The sequence below is a fragment of the Budorcas taxicolor genome, chromosome 1 (assembly GCF_023091745.1).
Source record: "Budorcas taxicolor isolate Tak-1 chromosome 1, Takin1.1, whole genome shotgun sequence".
Lineage (NCBI taxonomy): Eukaryota > Metazoa > Chordata > Mammalia > Artiodactyla > Bovidae > Budorcas > Budorcas taxicolor.
Genome location: NC_068910.1, coordinates 161,350,883 through 161,370,450, shown reverse-complemented (window position 1 = coordinate 161,370,450; position 19,568 = coordinate 161,350,883). Strand labels below are relative to the sequence as shown.

The 19,568-nt window shown below is 39.1% G+C and overlaps 1 protein-coding gene across 1 annotated transcript in view; it reads left to right on the top strand.

Annotated features, from left to right (window-relative positions):
- The window catches only part of PRKCI (protein kinase C iota), a 67,434-nt gene that overhangs the window by 4,276 nt on the left and 43,590 nt on the right, over nt 1-19,568 (top strand). Inside the window, exon 2 of the mRNA XM_052639269.1 lies at nt 11,782-11,903. Within this exon, the coding sequence (XP_052495229.1) occupies nt 11,782-11,903 (122 nt within the window). The remainder of the gene's footprint in view (nt 1-11,781; nt 11,904-19,568) is intronic.

The following is a 19,568-nucleotide window of genomic DNA, read 5'->3' as shown; positions in this document are numbered from 1 at the left end:
GTGGTGTGTGTGTGTGTCCGTGTGTGTGTTTATGTGTACGGATGGCTCTTGGGGAGGAGTTTGGGTTGAGGGAAGCCCTCCTAGAGGATGCGGTGTTTGAGGTTATTAAAGGATAAGTTTGTTTGTCTGGTGGACTATGATGTTGGGTGGGAGGTCATTCCGGGCATTGCACAGCTGCATGATATGCTTGGGGAGTTAAGATGGGTTTAGTTGTTAGTCCCATAGTCATTCCTCATTAGGACATAAAGTTTATAGTGGGCACCGATAAGAAGTGAGCTAGTAAGAAGGTTACAGGCACTGGATGAGGAAGACTTGAATATCATACTTTGGACTTCAGATTATTTCTCACTGGTGAAGATTTTAAGTAAGGGATGTATGAGTTAGATTTTTATTTTAGAAAGATCACTCTTGGAACCAGTGTAGTAAATGAACAAGCAATGGATGGAACTTTTATCTGGAGGCTTTGGAAGGAGTCCAGGTGAGAGATTCTGAGATGGAAAAGAGGATGTGGATTCAGGGGTGATTTCAGGGGGTGGAATCATTATGAATTAGAGAGTGATTGCTTGTGGAGAAGAGAGAGGGTCTGAGTCTGACTTGGATTTTCTCATTTGGATAGACTAGGGAATAGAGAAAGAAGAGATTTACTAGAGAAGGTAATTAATTCCCTGGAACAAGTAATCAAAATTTACTTTGGGGGCATCCAGGTGGAAACATCCAGAAGCAATTGAACAGCTGTTTCTTGTGTGCCTGCTCTGTGTCCCCAGCACTGTACGTGACAGACAGCTAACCTATGTAGGAACATGGCTGAGAACAATGATAGGAACAAAAATGCCACCAGCAGCCAACTACAGATCATAAAGACAAGGCACCAGAGTTAATTTTTAAAATACAGAAATATATAAAGTAGAAAGTTCCCCCATAACCTCTCACCCTCACTTCCTAGGGGGGGCATTGTTAACAGTTGGGGATATTCTACATCATATCAATATATTATATGTATACATATACACACACGTTTATTTTTCCTATAAATGTGTTCATATGTTTATATGTGTTTCTTTAACTTGAGTTTTTTCATTCATGATCATTTTTCCATGTCAGGATAGACAGATAAACAGGTAGATACATATAGATAAAGCAATCTGCCTCTTTCTGTATAATTGGCACATAGTGTTGCATACTATTGTTACACCATAATTTATATAATCTTTTTCTCTGGTTGATGAATTTTCATTAAATTGTTCTGTCAAGGCATGTTGAAGGAATATCCTTATATTTAATATATATTCTTGAATGGTTGAAGATATGCCTATTTTAAAACTTGATATTGTCCTCCAAAAATGTATCAATTGACATTCCCAATAACAGTGTATAAATGAAGCATTTTTCCTTATGATTCCATTATATCTTATCAGTCTTTTAAATTCTTGCAAATACAATTGGCAAAAAACGCTAACTTTTTTTTAAACAATATTGAGACGTAGATATCATTTCTATTTTATGGATGATAATACTTGAGCCTTAGTAAACCACAATACAAAGTTGAGTCTTACTCTTCAGAGAAGTTTCTCTTTGCCCTGTTAATATATTGATGGGCCTTTTTGAGATTACTTTTTCTTTATTGTCAAATTCATATTTCATAGTTCTTTTCTATCTCCTTGACTGTTAAAAAATAGATGTTGCATTATGGCTTTCTTATAATTAACAATTAATTTGAGGGATGATACTTTTGAGACTGTACAAATATTGCCTCACCACCTTTCACCCAGTGGTACTGCATCCATGGATAATTGTGCCTAAATCTGTTATATTGGTGAACACAAGTAAAAAATTTTTTCTGATTCTGCTATATTTAATTTAGGAAAAAAACTTATGTTGAAATAGCGAAAGGACTGAATATGGGGTTTTTTTTCAGGTTTTGTTTTTTTTTTTAAGCAGTGAGTCCTAAGGAAAAGCTTTAGATTCTTTATTTTAGAACATAGGAACATAATGAATGCTTAAAACTGTTTGACTGGTGAAGCACAGTTAAAAATGCTTTTTTTCTTTTCTTTTTTAAATTCAGCTAAAACTATATCTAAATTTACCATTTGGGGCATCTTTGTGGTGAAGCAGACTGTATTGTTGAAGACCAGTGGTAAGCTAATTTATGCCAACACTGAAGTTAAAACCAGGAAAAAAGTCTTCCATGGATAATTTGTTTTGTACCTTAGAAGTAATATCTTTATTTTGCAGTTTATTTTTAGTTTTGGTACTATAATAAGGATCTGGTGATTGTGGGATATATGAACATGGTGCTTACCCAATTACTTAGAGGGGTATTTATAAAAAAAAGTCCCTTAAAGGTTTTAGTTCCTGGAACTTAAGGAGTGGCAGTTGATAAAGCCTGACTGCTTCACTGAGTCTCTTTAGGATGTATGTACTTATGATTTCTAAAGGATTTTTAAAGCATGTTTTGAAAATATTTGCACATTCTGGTAAATATTTTATAGCTCTTGAAAAATAAGTTTCTGAAAAATCTGCATTATTTACAAATATGCTTCCATAGTGTTAATTTTAACTATGAGTGGACCTTAATATATCAATAACCTCAGATATGCAGATGACATCACCCTTATGGCAGAAAGTAAAGAGGAACTAAAAGCCTTTTGATGAAAGTGAAAGAGAAGAGTGAAAAAGTTGGCTTAAAACTCAACATTCAGAAAACGAAGATCATGGCATCTGGTCCCATCACTTCATGGCGAACAGATGGCGAAACAGTGGAAACAGTGTCAGACTTCATTTTGAGGGGCTCCAAAATCACTGCAGATGGTGACTGCAGCCATGAAATTAAAAGACGCTTACTCCTTGGAAGAAAAGTTATGACCAACCTAGATAGCATATTCAAAAGCAGAGACATTACTTTGCCAACAAAGGTCCGTCTAGTCAAGGCTATGGTTTTTCCTGTGGTCATGTATGGATGTGAGAGTTGGACTGTGAAGAAGGCTGAGCGCCAAAGAATTGATGCTTTTGAACTGTGGTGTTAGAGAAGACTCTTGAGAGTCCCTTGGACTGCAACCAGTCCATTCTGAAGGAGATCAGCCCTGGGATTTCTTTGGAGGGAATGATGCTGAAGCTGAAATTCCAATACTTTGGCCACCTCATGTGAAGAGTTGACTCATTGGAAAAGACTCTGATGCTGGGAGGGATTGGGGGCAGGAGGAGAAGGGGACGACAGGGGATGAGATGGCTGGATGGCATCACGGACTCGATGGACGTGAGTCTGAGTGAACTCCAGGAGTTGGTGATGGACAGGGAGGCCTGGCGTGCTGCGATTCATGGGGTCTCAAAGAGTCAGACACGACTGAGTGACTGAACTGAACTGGACCTTAATAAGAAATTCATATTTTGATGACATCTGATCATACTAATTTCTTCTCTTTGCATTCAAAGAGATAATGTCACACTTGTTCTTTGCCAGGGAAGTTCAGTGGAAGCCTTTTCTTCTCTTCTGATTTAGTTCTAAAATGTATTCTCCCAATCCTCACCCCCTCATACTAGTAACCTGGGAGATAATTTGAAAGAAAGATTGCTTTAAGGTAAGCAAGTTGCCTTTTAATGTCACTAGAGGAAGGAACTATTTTCTGCTTTAATTTTCTTTTTAAAATACAAATTTTAAAAATAATTAGAACAATAATTTTATTTATGTATAACAGTAATTTAAAATTTATTTTATATTTTATTTATATTTATTTTATTATAGAGTAATGTATCATAAAATCATACCTTTACATGGTAGAAAAATTAATTATAATCTATGCCATTCAGAAGGGTTTCAATATTTACAAAGTACCTCTTCTTTCTATCTCTTGTCTCCTCCTAATCCCCAGTTCCACCACCTAGATTTAACTACTATTAAAATTTTGCTTTCTTTTTATTGTATCTGTTGATCAGTATGAAAGATGAGGAATTTAGCACTTTTCATTGCCTCACATGTAAAACTTAAATAATATACCTCCTCCTGCTTTTTCTTTTATTTATAATTATAGTAAAATGTTTTAAATTGACTATCTTAACCATTTTCAAGTGTACAGTTGAGTAACGTTAGCTATATTCACATTGTTATGTGACCAATCTCCAGAACTTTTTCATTTTGCAAAACTGAAGTTACATATTAACAATTCTTCATCCTCCTCCAACCCCCAACCCCTGGCAACTACTATTCTGTTTTCTGTTTCTATGAATTTGACTCCTGGTGGCTCAGAGGTTAAAGCGTCTGCCTGCAGCGCGGGAGACCTGGGTTTGATCCCTGGGTTGGGAAGATCCCCTGGAGAAGGCAATGGCAACCTTGCCTGGAGAATCCCATGGACAGAGGAGCCTGGTGGGCTACAAAGAGCCCACGGGGTCACAAAGAGTTGGACACAACTGAGCGAATCCTTAGTCCTTAGTACTTAGATACTTCATATACATGGAGTCATACAGTATTTGTCTTTTGGCGACTGGCTTATTTCACCTTCAAGATTCATTCATATTGTAGCATGCATGAGAATTTACTTTCTTTTTAAGGCTGAATAATACTTCTTTGTGTTTGTATATCACATTTAGTGTATGTATTCATCTGTCAGTGAACACTTGGGTTGCCTCCACCTTTTGGCCATTGTGAATAATGCTGCTGTGAATGTGGGTGCACAGATATCTGTTGGATTCCCTGCTTTCAGTTCTTCTGGATGTATGTAGCCAGAAGTGGAATTGCTGGATCATATGGAAATACTTTTTAAAATTTTTTGAGGAACATCCACACTGGTTTCTATAGCTGCTGCACCATTCTACATTCCCACCAGTAGTACACAGGGCACCAGTTTCTCTACATCTTTGATTACACTTGTTATTCTAAGTTTTTGATAATAGCCATCCTGATGGATATGAGGTGACATTTTATTGTGTTTTTTTCTATTGGCGTGTAGTTGATTTACAGTATAGTTTGTTGTGTTAATTTCTGCCCTATCATTATGGTTTTGATTTGCATTTTTCTGATAATTAGTGATGATAAACATTTTTTCTTAAGCTTGTTGGCCATTTCTGTATACTCTTTGGAGAAGTGTCTGTTCAAGTCCTTTGACTATTTTTAAATTCAGGTTAATTTTTTTTCTTTGCTTTTATATTTAATTATTAGTTTTAGATAAGAGTGTTGACTCTCCATTAGGAAAGACATGTTTTTGAATTTATACTTCCTTTTTCTTTCTCACGTCTTGATTTTTCTTGTTAATTTTTACATTGTAAAGGTATATAACGTTATTCTGTTCTTTAACTCATATTTTTAAAAGCAGTTTTTAAAAAGCAGTTATAATGAACGCTTATGTAAGTGTGGTGCACTTGAAAACCTGTGGTTAGATGTTTAGAGAAGGAAAAGTAATTTTGTGTCAGTAAAACTTCTCTCTTTAAAGGGTTCCAGTTACCTTTAATCTTAGGGGCTGGTATGTTTTCTCCATCAATTTTATCTCATCTGTTTTCAGTCATCCAGGAGTTTTTCATACTTTCTGGTCTGCTGTTGATGCCTTTTCTAAGACTTTGATAAACTTGTCATTTTCAATTTTCTGTCATTTCCGTTGGCCCTTAGAATGAAAGGGGCTTCCCTGGTGGCTCAGATAGTAAATAATCTGCCTACAGTGTGAAAGACCTAGGTTCAATCCCTGGGTCGGAAGATCCCCTGGAGAAGGGAATGGGCAAACCACTCCTATATTGTTCCTAGAGAATTCCATGAAGAGAGAAGCCTGGCGGGCCACAGTCCATGGGGTCACAAAGAGTTGGACACGACTGAGAAACTAATATTTTCACTCAGAAAGGATATAGATGTTTGTTCCCTCCACCATATTGAACAATCTGTGTGTTGTCTTTAGAAAGCTGGATTATTTTCATCTAATAAGGTTCCACTTTTATTTAAAGTGTTATATGAATACATAAAGTTTTAAAAGTTGTTGAACACATTAAGGGTATGCTGTATGCTAGGTGGGTCTTCCCTGGTGCGTCAGTGGTAAAGAATCCACCTGCCAGTGCAGGAGACTCAGATTTGATCCCTGGGTTGGGAGGATCTCGTGGAGGAGGAAATGGCAACCAGTCCAGATTTTTTCCCTGGGAAATCCCAGGACTTGCAGGCTGCAGTCCATGGGATCACAAAAGAGCCAGACACAGCTTAGCGACTAAAAACCAAACAATATACTAGGTATTATTCTAAGTATTACAAGTGTGAATTCACTTGACACATTAAATCCTTAAAATATCATAGGAGATAATATTATTCTCACTTTATAGGTGAGGAAATTGAGCCAACATTCTTAGAAGTCAAATAATTCACTTAAGACCATACAGCTGGTAAGTGATAGAGCCTGGATTCAAACCCAAACATACTGGCTTTAGCTCTCATGTTTGAACCATTATACTATGGCTACTTCAAATATGTCATTCCTCCTTTGTGGAATGCTTTTTATTTTACATTTCCTCATGCTTTTTTTAGAGTCCAACATATGACACCTCCATTCACTCAACATATATTAATTGAGCATCCATTCTGGGCCAGATGTTGTTTTAGATATTGGTGATACAGCAATGAGCAAAACAAAATGTTTGCTCTCATGAAGTTTACATTTAGTTGGGGGAATATGTATAGTTTTTATGTGCTGGCAATGTATTTTCTCTGAAAAAAAAAAAAAAATTAGTTTCATGTACTAAATCGTACAGGCTCCTCTGTCCATGGGGATTTTCCCGGCAAGAATACTGGAGTGGGTTGCCATTCCCTCCTTCAGGGGATCTTCCCGACCCAGGGATCAAACCCAGGTCTCGCACATTGCAGGTGGCTTCTTTACTATCTGAGCCAGCTGGGAAGCCCATGTACTAAATTAGACTCATTAAATCTCTGAAACAAGGGTTATAGTTTTTATTAGCCAGTCTCTTAAAAGTGAGATTGACTTGCTGCTGCTAAGTCGCTTCAGTCGTGTCCGACTCTGTGCGACCCCATAGACGTCAGCCCACCAGGCTCCCCCGTCCCTGGGATTCTCCAGGCAAGAATACTGGAGTGGGCTGCCATTTCCTTCTCCAATGTATGAAAGTGAAAAGTCAAAGTGAAGTCACTCAGTCATGTCTGACTCTCAGCAACCCCATGGACTGCAGCCTACCAGACTCCTCCATCCATGGGATTTTCCAGGCAAGAGCACTGGAGTGGGGTGCCTTTGCATACCCATTATGCTTTTGTCACAAAATAACATCTGATGGTAGCTATGCTTTGGGTGGATGCTGTTGTGGGAGGTAGTGTTGGAGATGAGCATTCAGGTGATTTTTCAGGAGTACTTTTGGGGTTGATAGCTATGGAAGATAAGGGGAGGGAAGGAAGCAAGCTTAGGTAGGAAAATATCAAGATGCTGTGAAGTCTCAACAGAAACCTTTGCTCACCCTCTGGGGAGTTCTGAAGTAGGACCTTTATACTGAATTGGTCATTGGTTGTGGGCTGACCAGGAACGGGCTTTGACTATAGATGAGAAGTCAAATCTCTGAAAGAAGCTGAAGATTGGGGATGTCTGCTGGTAGCATTCTAGGCAGCTGGTATGACAGGTGCTCTATTGCTAATGGGGAATTCTGAAGGTGGAGTGGAGAGGGGAATGGTCAGATCACAGCATGCACAAGTGTCATTAGGAGATGTGGATTTGAATTAATTTTCTGTTTCCTGTGAAACTCTGGCAAATATTCCTGTGTGCTTTTGCTTTTTAAATCTCTAAAACAGGATTAGTTTGACACTTATTATGAAAATCATATAACCTGTTTGTTCAAACACCTGAAACACACTAAAGAATCTGTACATGTTTATAGAATAAGGAAACATAAACAGTGATATTTCCTTGTCAGTTCAGTTTAGTCGCTCAGTCGTGTCCGACTCTGCGACCCTGTGGACTGCAGCACGCCAGGCCTCCCTGTCCATCGCCAACTCCCAGGGTTTACTCAAACTCATGTCCATTGAGTCGGTGATGCCATCAACCATCTTATTCTCTGTCGTCCCCTTCTCCTCCTGCCCCCAATCCCTCCCAGCATCAGAGTCTTTTCAAATGAGTCAGTTCTTTGCATCAGGTGGCCAAAGTATTGGAGTTTTCAGCTTCAGCCTCAGTCCTTCCAATGAATATTCAGGACTGATCTCCTTTAGGATGGACTGGCTGGATCTCCTTGCAATCCAAGGGACTCTCAAGAGTCTTCTCCAACACCACAGTTCAAAAGCATCAATTCTTCAGCACTCAGCTTTCTTTATAGTACAACTCTTACATCCATACATGACTACTGGAAAAACCATAGCCTTGACTAGACGGACCTCTGTTGACAAAGTAATATCTCTGCTTTTTAATATGCTGTCTAGGTTAGTCATAACTTTCCTTCCAAGGAGTAAGCGTCTTTTAGTTTCATGGCTGCAATCACCATCTGCATTGATTTTGGAGCACAAAAACATAAAGTTAGCCACTGTTTCCACTGTTTCCCCATCTATTTGCCATGAAGTGATGGGACCAGATGCCATGATCTTAGTTTTCTGAATGTTGAGCTTTAAGCCAACTTTTTCACTCTCCTCTTTCACTTTCATCAAGAGGCTCTTTAGTAGTTCTTCACTTTCTGCCATAAGGGTGGTGTCATGCACATATCTGAGGTTATTGATATTTCTCCTGGCAATCTTCTACATTCAGTTAAGGAATATTTGAGTCCCTATTGTGTATATAAAATAGTTATATGAATGTAGTAAAGAGTCAAGAATTTTTTATCTTCCAGTTTGTAATTTAGCTAAGAATGTGTGTATATAATTAATTGAATAACAAAAAATGGAGCATAAGATACAGGTTGGGCAGGTTTAGAAGTGTAGACCATTGGGCCTATGCGGTTAAAAAAGGTTTAATGGAAGTTGATGTTGAAGAAAAAAGATGATGTTGAAGAAAAATTTCCACCTCCCTTCTTAAACTGAGGAAGTGACAGGGTTAAAACATGGATCATCAAAGTCTTATGTATGGGGATTGTGAGTACAGAGGTCTGTAATAGAGTGTTTGTGCTGGAAATGGTGGGATCACATTGAGAACAGAAATTGGAACCAGCTTATCTAGAGTATTAAATACCACAAAGAGAGCTGAAATTACAGATTTAGGAGATACTTACATAGAGTTTTGACTGTGTGGATCACAATAAACTATGGAAAATTCTGAAAGAGATGGGAATACCAGACCACCTGACCTGCCTCTTGAGAAATCTGTATGCAGATCAGGAAGCAACAGTTAGAACTGGACATGAAACAACAGACTGGTTCCAAATAGGAAAAGGAGTACGTCAAGGCTATATATTGTCACCCTGCTTATTTAACTTCTATGCAGAGTACATCATGAGAAACGCTGGACTGGAAGAAACACAAGCTGGAATCAAGATTGCCGGGAGAAATATCAATAACCTCAGATATGCAGATGACACTACCCTTATGGCAGAAAGTGAAAAGGAACTCAAAAGCCTCTTGATGAAAGTGAAAGAGGAGAGTGAAAAAGTTGGCTTAAAGCTCAACATTCAGAAAACGAAGATCATGGCATCCAGTCCCATTACTTCATGGGAAATAGATGGGAAAACAGTGGAAACAGTGTCAGACTTTATTTTGGGTGGCTCCAAAATCACTGCAGATGGTGACTGCAGCCATGAAATTAAAAGACGCTTACTCCTTGGAAGAAAAGTTATGACCAACCTAGATAGCATATTGAAAAGCAGAGACATTACTTTGCCGACTAAGGTCCATCTAGTCAAGGCTTTGGTTTTTCCAGTAGTCACGTATGGATGTGAGAGGTGGACTGTGAAGAAAGCTGAGTGCCGAAGAATTGATGCTTTTGATCTGTGGTGTTGGAGAAGACTCTTGAGAGTCCCTTGGACTGCAAGGAGATCCAACCGGTCCATTCTGAAGATCAACCCTGGGATTTCTTTGGAAGGAATGATGCTGAAGCTGAAACTCTAGTGCTTTGGCCACCTGATGTGAAGAGTTGACTCATTGGAAAAGACTCTGATGCTGGGAGGGATTGGGGGCAGGAGGAGAAGGGGACGACAGAGGATGAGATGGCTGGATGGCATCATGGACTCGATGCACATGATTCTGAGTGAACGCCGGGAGATGGTGATGGACAGGGAGGCCTGGCCTGCTGCGATTCATGGGGTTGCAGAGTTGAACACGACTGAGTGACTGAACTGAACTGAACTACATAGAGTTAATAGATAAAACACTAAAAGTGAGTTAGGTTTCAGGAAGAGAAAGAGAAGGAATATGAGAGAAGGTGTGAAGAATGTCTTATGATTGAAGACAGGAGGAGGCTTAATAAGTGTTCAGAATGGTAGAAAGGGAGACAGGGAAGCAGACTGCTACGAAAGCCATGGCAAGAGAGTTCCAAGAGGCAGGGGCATGAAACCATGATATGCTTGGGGAGAGCGTCACTTTCAAGAAAAGGCCACTCACTTTCCACGTGTGGCTCTCTGCTAAGCTTTTGTAGAGTCTCTGAAGACTGGAGTTTTAACTTTTTTTTGCAGATGACCAACAATTTTAATACCTTACTTCTTACTCCACATTCTATCTTCCAACTACCCATGTCAGTTCACACCGTCCCTAACAGATTTCCTTCCTTTCTTCAGCAGCTACTTACTGAATACCCATTCTGTGCTAGACATTGTGTTGGCCACTAGGAATATAATGAACAAAATTCCTACTTTTCATCAAGTTTACATTTTTAGCTAGGGTAGATGTTGGACTCTAAACATTGGTTTATCTGTCCAGTGGTAGAAGAGGTAGGTCAGAGAGGCAGCAAGGGCCAGTTCCTACAGGGCCTTGTAGACCTTGCTGGGACTTTGAGTTTCCCTTTACTTTTGGGAAAGGTATTTGGAGAGTTTAAAGCAAAGGAAAGACATGAGCGACCTTAATTTTGTAAAACCCTTATGACAGAGCCTGGCACATGGAGATCGCTATATATTTGTTGAATTAGTCATTGGGTCTATCTGACTTTCCTTGGAAAGGATGACTGTGGCTGGCTACTCCGTGGGGATTAGATCACAGGGAGTCTTCTCATGGTTCCTTTGAGGAACACCCAGGCTTTTGTTCTAAAACATTTTGTTGTGTCTTTGAGTCTTGTAGTAAATAGCTGCTCAGTGGATTTATTTAGGTGTTATGATCTATCTAACAGTAATATGAAAATAAATGCACATTTGTGTCTATTCCTTAGTTTTTGGGGTGTCTACCTTATAATATGAATTATATTTTAAAGCCAGTTTTGAGGATTGGGTTGCTAATCTGGGTGGTTGCTAATCCTAACCACCAGGCTGAGGAAGAGGGCGTGACAGATCCTTATTAAATTTTTGAAGGGCCATCTCTTTGATGAAGATAGACTTCTAGGGACGGGGAGATTAGCAATTAGAGACTGTAAGCTGTTTCAGTTAAGTATAATCCAGAAGCTGACCAATAATAGAGCTACTTGTCTTTGGAGTATAATGCTCACAGAAGAGTGAGCTTCTGATAACTAGCATTAGAGCAAAAGTGGACCTCCTATTTGTTAAAGCACGTAGGGTGGGCTTCTTGAATGAGGAGGGGAGATTAAGATTTCTCACAAAACCGCTGTTTTTATTTTTAAGCATTATTAAGTAATGGTGTTTTATTTTTTACAGAGATAGTTTACTGGAAATGACACGTGTTGATGCCCACACAGAATCTCTGAACTCCATCAAATCATCAGGCATTATTAGTCACTCTCTAACTTAAAACTCCTTTTTCTTTTTCAGGGATATCATGATAACACATTTTGAACCTTCAATATCCTTCGAGGGTCTTTGTAATGAGGTTCGAGACATGTGTTCTTTTGACAATGAACAACTTTTCACCATGAAATGGATAGATGAGGAAGGTGAGTGGCAAAGAGAGGGCTGCCTGTGTGAGCATTCGATTTCAGATGCCATTCTGTTGTTTGTTTTTAAAGTGTAGTAAAAATTCTAATTAATATAAGGAGGGAAAGATATATTAGAAATTTGATGCCATTCTTATTTTCCCTCAAGCATTTAAAAGAGTACCAGAGAGGCGCTTCCCTGGTGGCTCAGTGATAAAGAATCCGAGTGCCAACGCAGGAGACACAGGTTCTATTCCCAGTCCTGGAAGATCCCCCATGCCACAGAGCAACTAAGCCTGTTCACCCCAACTGTTTGAGCCTGTGCTCTAGTGCCCATGAGCTGCAATCTGAAGCCCGTATACCCTAGAGCCTGTGCTCAGCAATAGGAGAAGCCACTGCAATGAGAAGCCATCACACCACAACCAGAGAGCGTAGCCCCTACTTGCTGCAACTAAAGAAAAGCTGGCACAGTAACATAGACTCAGCACAGCCAAAATTAATTTATTAATTAATTAGATGAAAAAGTGATTGTGACAACCATTATTTCAAAGGTGGTGGCAGAAATTTAATTTTTTTAAAAAATGTTATTTGGGTGTGCAGAGTCTTAGTTGGGGCACGGGGCATCTTTAGTTGCTGCTGGCAATCTCTTGGGTGCAGCATGTGGGATGTAGTTCCCTGAGCAGGGATTGAACTTGGGCCCCCTGCATTGGGAGCTGAGTCTTAACCACGGGACCACCAGGGAAGTCCTAGAAACTTAATTCTTTAATGACTTGTACACAGCATTTATTTTATATCTGTGTGCTGAGAAGGGATATTTTTATCCTCAAACTCTACAGGGAGATGGACTTATGAAAAACAAGTGTGACAGTCAACCCTGAATGCATAGGAGTCTCAGAATAAGAAAGAAACAGCATTCACATATGCCTGAAATATCTGTAAAGTTTGAACTAAACCTCTAACAGAGTAAAAGCTTTTGAAGGGGAGTAGGTGAGGGGAGAACCAGAAAAAAATAGAGAAAAAAGAAAGTATAAGGTATAAGAAGGCATGAAGGTATGAAGAACATGGTATGTGGGGAAGGGCAATAATTCACTAAGTTGAAATAATGGGGAGGTCTCCTCCTCTTGGTCCCATTATTGAACTTGAGTTGGAAGAGGCAAGTCTGGTCTCAAAGTGAAAGTGAAAGCGTTAGTCACACTTAGCCATGTCTGACTCTTTGCGACCTCATGGACTGTAGCCTGCCAGGCTCCTCTGTGCATGGGATTCTCCAGGCAAGAATACTGGAGTGAGTTGCCATTCCCTTCTCCAGGGGATCCTCCCGACCCAGGGCTCGAACCTGGGTCTCCTGCATTGCAGATGGATTCTTTACATTTGAGCCACCAGGGAACAGAGGTAATACCACTACCAGATCACCCCCAGCTGGCCACCACCAGAAGGAGGGGGGCCGTGATCCAGAGGAACCAGCATAGTTGAGAACTCTGCTCTGAAACTACAGATCATGGTTTAAGAGAACATTTTGAGAAATGGGGCACACTGACAGATCGGGCAGTGATGAGAGATGCCCAAACAAAACATTCTAGGACTTATAGTCTTATGACTTAAGTGTTGAAGAGGTGGATGTGGCAACAAGTGCAGAACCACACGAAGTTGCTAGGTGTTTGGTGAAACCAGAGAGTTGTTTCTGGAGGATTCTGTAAAGCCTAATGCCCTTTTGAAAGCAAAGAAAATTTTTGTTGAAGGTATTAAAGAAGATACCGAAGAATATGAGCGACTGCTTTGAAAAGTATGGCAAGATTGAAACTATAGAAGTTATGGAAGACAGGTGGAGTGGAGAAAAGAGAGGATTTGCTTTTGTAACTTTTAAAAAGTATTTATTTACTTATTTATTTGACTGCATCAGGCCTTAGTTGCAGCATGGGGGATCTTTCATAGCGGTGCACAGACTCTAGTTGAGGTGTGTGAGCTTGGTAGTTGCAGTGTGCAGGCTTAGCTGCCTCTTGGCATCTGGGATCTTAGTTCCCTGACCAGGGATCAAACCTGCATCTCCTGCGTTGCAAGGTGGATTCTTAACCACTGGACCACCAGGGAAGTCCCTGCTTTTGTAACTTTTGGTGATCATGATACAGTTGATAAAATTGGTGTTCAGAAATAACACACTATGGATGACCTGTGACATGAAAAAGGCCCTTTCTAAACAAGAAATGCAGTCCGTGGATCACAAAGGGGTCGTGAAGGTGGATGTGGCAACTTTGTGGGTTGTGGTGGAAACTTTGGAGGTGGTGGAGAGTTTTTATATTTAATGTGTTAACCAGAAGCCATGGAGGCCTAGTTACACTAACGCTGCTTTTTAAAATATAGCTCCCCCTGCCAGCAAATAATTAAAATACTACTCAATTGCTATTCAGATCAGATGCTGATTATTCATAAGGGCTATTATTGCTGCCCCAAAAGGGCTTTTTAAAAATTGAGATTTTATGTTAATTCACTTTAAAAAAATGACTGCTGAGGGAGAGATGCTTAAGATAAAGCTAGTTTCTAAATTATTTTTTAAATCAGTTAATTTTCAAAGTTAAGGATGAGGAATGCTAAGGAACTTGGGCTAGATCCTTGCTACTTGAAGTACAGTCTGTGGTACTTAATAGAAAAGGGGGCTCTCCAGCCCCATCACTGAATCAGAATCTACATTTTAACGGGATCTACATGTGAGCTGCATGAATATTACAGTTTGAGAAGCATAGGACTAGATCCCAGAAGGCTTTGCAAACCACATTAGTCTTTATTTTACATGATGGAATGTCACTGAAGTATAGTTGAAGGATGCCTGAATATGCTAGTTTTGTGTAATGGGTCTCAATTAATTGTAATACTCATGGAATTTGATCTTAAGGAATGGCATTTTAATATTTAATTCAATATTTGGGGCTGGCTATTTCTGTATTCACTGATATGAAGAGCCCTGAAAATATGTTTTTCTAGCTTCAAGCTATGGATAAACTGAAGCCCATTCTCACTTTTTAAGACATTTTTTAAAGTTCCTCTAAAGTAATCCATGTTTACTGTTTGGGGGGGAAAAGTAGTAGAGATGATTATGAAATTTTAAAAATCTTCTGTTTGCCCTTTATCCTCTCTCTTCCCTCACCTAAGGGAAGGCAACCACAGCTTAATGTATATCATTCATTTATATCCTATGCATATATAAATATTCTTATTTCTATGCATCACTAATAAACAGCTTATTTCACATAAAAAGAAATACATGCAAGCCAGTGAACTTTGATAATGAGTGTTGGACATTGTTTCATTTCAGTATGCATCAGTTTATATCATTACCTTTTTTATAACCCTGTGAAATATTCCATATTGTAGATATTTCATGGTTTATTTAATCTTTGATTGATGGACATTGGACTGTTTTGAATTTGGCTACTATATAATAAACATTTTTATATGTGAATTTCTTCTGTTGTATGGGACTCTCTCAGTAGCAAATGCACACGGTATGCACATTGTAAATTTTGGTAGCTAGTGACAGTTTGCTGTCTAAGAAAGTTAAACCAGTTTATGGCACAGCTACATTGAATGAGAACATCCCTTCACCCTTGCCTTCACCAGCCTCAGATATTATGTCTTTAACATTTGGGCTCCAAAATGACTGCAGATGGTGACTGCAGCCATGAAATTAAAAGACATTTGCTCCTTGGAAGAAAAGTTATGACCAACCTAGACAGCGTATTAAAAAGCAGAAACATTACTTTACCAACAAAGGTCCATCTAGTCAAGGCTATGATTTTTCCATTAGTCATGTATGGATGTGAGAGTTGGACTATAAAGAAAGTTGAGGGCCAAAGAATTAACGCTTTTGAACTGTGGTGTTGGAGAAGACTCTTTAGAGTCCCTTGGACTGCAAGGAGATCCAACCAGTCCATCCTAAAGGAGATCAGTCCTGAATATTCATTGGAAGGACTGATGCTGAAACTGAAACTCCAGTACTTTGGCCACCTGATGCGAAGAACTGACTCATTGGAAAAGACCCTGATGCTGGGAAAGATTGAAGGAGGGAGGAGAAGTGGACGACAGAGGATGAGATGGTTGGATGGCATCACCGACTCAATAGACATGAGTTTGAGCAAGCTCCAGGAGTTGGTGATGGACAAGGAAGCCTGGTGTGCTGCAGTCCTTCAGGTCGCAAAGAGTCAGACATAACGGAGCAACTGAACTGAACATTTTTTAAAATCTAATAAGTGAAATGCTAGCTTTGTATTTTATAGTTTGTACTATTTAAGAGTAAGACTGAGTTTTCTCATCTATTCAACGACTTTTTGACCTTCTCTATCTAAAGGTTTGTTTAAATATTGTCAATTATAAATGATGTGGATGTTTCATAATATGTCTTCAGCCTGAAAGTGAGACTATATAATTTAGCACAGTGCATAGAATATAGCTAGCATAGAGAATTCCCTGGGGGTCCAGTGGTTAGGACTTGGCGCTTTCATTGCATGGCCTGGATTCAATTCCTGGTCAGGGAACTGTGATCCCCTAAGCCCTACAGCATGGCCAAGAAAAAAGGAAAAGCAAAAGGAAAATATAGTTAGCATCAATGTACTGTTTCTTACCCAACTCAGTGTTAGTTTAATCCTGTTTTGATCATTTCTTTTTATTTATTTGCCATGTAGTGCTTTTGCACTCAGTGATTTTCAAACTGTAGTGCATATAGAAGTCTCTATATAATATGGGTTTTTTGTTTTTTTTTTAAAGACGTATATTTATTTTATCTGTTTATTTTGGTCATGCCGCACAGCTTGTGGGATCTTAATTCCCCAACCAGGGATTGAACTAGGGCCCTCAGCAATGAATGCAGGGAGTCCTAACCACCGGACCACTGAGGAATTCCCTAGATAATGTGTTTTCTTTAGAAGAAATTGGTTTTAGGACTTCTCTGGCAGTCCAGTGGTTAAGAATCCAAGCTTCCACTGCAGGGGACACAGGTTCAATCCCTGGTCAGAGAACTAGGATCCAGCATGCCGTGTGATGTGCCCCCCAAAATAAATAAAAATACAAATAAATGAATGAAATTGGTTTAGAGCCATCCATTTTAAATTGTCTTGGTACCTTTATACTTTGTATCATCTTTGCCTGGAGTGTTCTCTTCCAAGATTGTCACATGGTTGTCTCTTTCTAGTCATTCAGGTCTTAATTCAGATGTTGTGTTCTTCAAGAACCTCTATTCTTCTTCTGAACCCCTATTCACTTTGTATCTTGTTTGTGTAGACTATAAGCTCCATGAAAGCAGAGATCCTGGCTTTTCTGTGGAGTTCCAGTGTCTAGAGCGGTACTCAGTAATCAGTTCAGTTTAGTTCAGCCACTCAGTCGTGTCTGACTCTTTGCGACCCCATGGACTGCAGCACGCCAGGCCTCCCTGTCCATCGCCAACTCCCAGAGTTTACTCAGACTCATGTCCATTGAGTCAGTGATGCCATCCAACCATCTCATTCTCTGTCATCCCCTTTCCTCCCCCCTTCTATTTTTCCCAGCACCAGGGTCTTTTCGAATGAGTCAGTTCTTCGCATCAGGTGGCCAAAGTATTGGAGTTTTCAGCTTCAACATCGGTCATTCCAATGAATATTCAGGACTGATTTCCTTTAGGATGGACTGGTTGGATCTCCTTGCAGTCCAACGGATTCTCAAGAGTCTTCTCCAGTACCACAGTTCAAAAGCATCAATTCTTCGGTGCTCAGTTTTCTTTATGGTCCAACTCTCACATCCATACATCACTACTGGAGAAACCATAGCCTTGACTAGACGGACCTTTGTTGGCAAAGTAATGTCTCTGCTTTTTAATATGCTGTCTAGGTTGGTCATAACTTTTCTTCCAAGGAGCAAATGTCTTTTAATTTCATGGCTGCAGTCACCATCTGCAGTGACTTTGGAGCCCCCCAAAATAAAGTCTCACTGTTTATAGCATGCTCAAAAAATATTTGTAAATTGTACAAAGGGTGGTAGTAAGGCTTTCCAGGGTTAGTTTTATATCACTTATTAGAGATTTAAGCATTGGGAGTTGCAGTGTATTCTGCTTTTTCTTAACCTAATAGTGTATTTTAATTAAAGGAGTCACATAGTAAATTTAATTAGTTCTTTGATGAAACAGCCTATCCTTTTATAGTATAACTCATAGTTCTTTCTCCCTAAATAGTTATTAAGTGCCCTAATTTTCCAGGGAAATCTATAAAACTGTAGCCTTTGCCTCATTCACATAAAAGGTTAAACTTTTCATTAAGGTCTGTTGATTCCCCTATGATCGTTCTTACCCTGGTTAATTCTGATACCAGTCTTTTCTTAATTTAGGCCTACAGAGCCAGTAGTAATTATTCTTAAGTTTCTTGCAATTATTTTTCAGTTGTAATTTTTCCCCTTTATTTTTACTCATGTAGGTATTGGGGCATTCTTACATGGAGAAAAAATTTTCTCTAGGATCAGTGGAAGACAAGACTATAATTTGATTTCTCTGGTTTATGAGAGACATTGTTCTAGAAACTAAACGCTTAATTGTGGGATTTTATATCAGAGCAAATAAGGATCACACGCTTCATTTCTTTAAACAGACTTATGACCGCTGCTTTTTTTCTTTGTGTTCAAAGCCAGTTTTACTGATTTGTTTTGATGTGCATGTAGAAAAGCTGGTTTGCTCAATCTAACTAAACATTTTAGAATGAATAGTAGGTTTGTAATAGTCATATCCTGGTTCTCATATGCAGTGAGAGTGTGGGACAGGAAGTAATAAATGTGGCTTTTAGTTCCTTATATGTGTGACTGTTTTTCCTTAAGGATGTACTTTATTGCCTTTTTTTGTTTTTTTTGGTGGCACGGCCCAGCTTGCAGATCTCAGTTCCCTGCCCAGAAACTGAACCCGGATTCATGGCAGTGAAAGCCCAAGTCTTTACCACTGGACTGCCAGGGAACTCCCAAGGATGTACTTTAAAAATATTACAGCCCAGTATTAAGTGTTTTCTAAATTTCTAGTTCTATAAATCCTAACTTATTCAGGGTCTGATTACCTGATTTAAATTTAACAGTGTCACTTCTCTTTTACTGGAAACTAGTTAACTTCTGTCACTAGCTTTTGGGTATTCTGTTTCTTGTTAAAGTTTTTATTGAGAGTCATGCATGCTTTTTTAACAAAAACATTGATTTATTTGAAGAAAAAAGTATCTCGGGATTTTCAAATCTCCAAAAATAGCTGCTATGAATAAATCAGTGTCTCTTTATCTGAGAATATACAACTTGAATGGATAGGGTAACAATTTTTTTCTATCTTACAAATAGACTAATATTATACAAACTATTATTTCTTTTTAAAAAATATTTATTTATTTGGCTGCGCCAAGTCTTACTTGTGGCTCTCAGGATCTTTGATCTTCATTGTAGCATGTGGGATTTTTAGTTGCGGCATGTGAACTCTTAATTATGGCATATGGGATCTAGTTCCCTGACCAGGAATCAAACCCAGGCCCCTTGCATTACAAGCAGAGTCTTAGCCACTGGACCTCCAGGGGAGTTCCCTACAAGCTGTTATTTAACCTACTTTTCACTTAGCATCTTGTAAATGTACCATCTCTTTTCATATAAGTGCAAATAGATATATCTTATTCCTCTTAAAGCTTGTATATATAGTATTACATAATAATCCCCTTT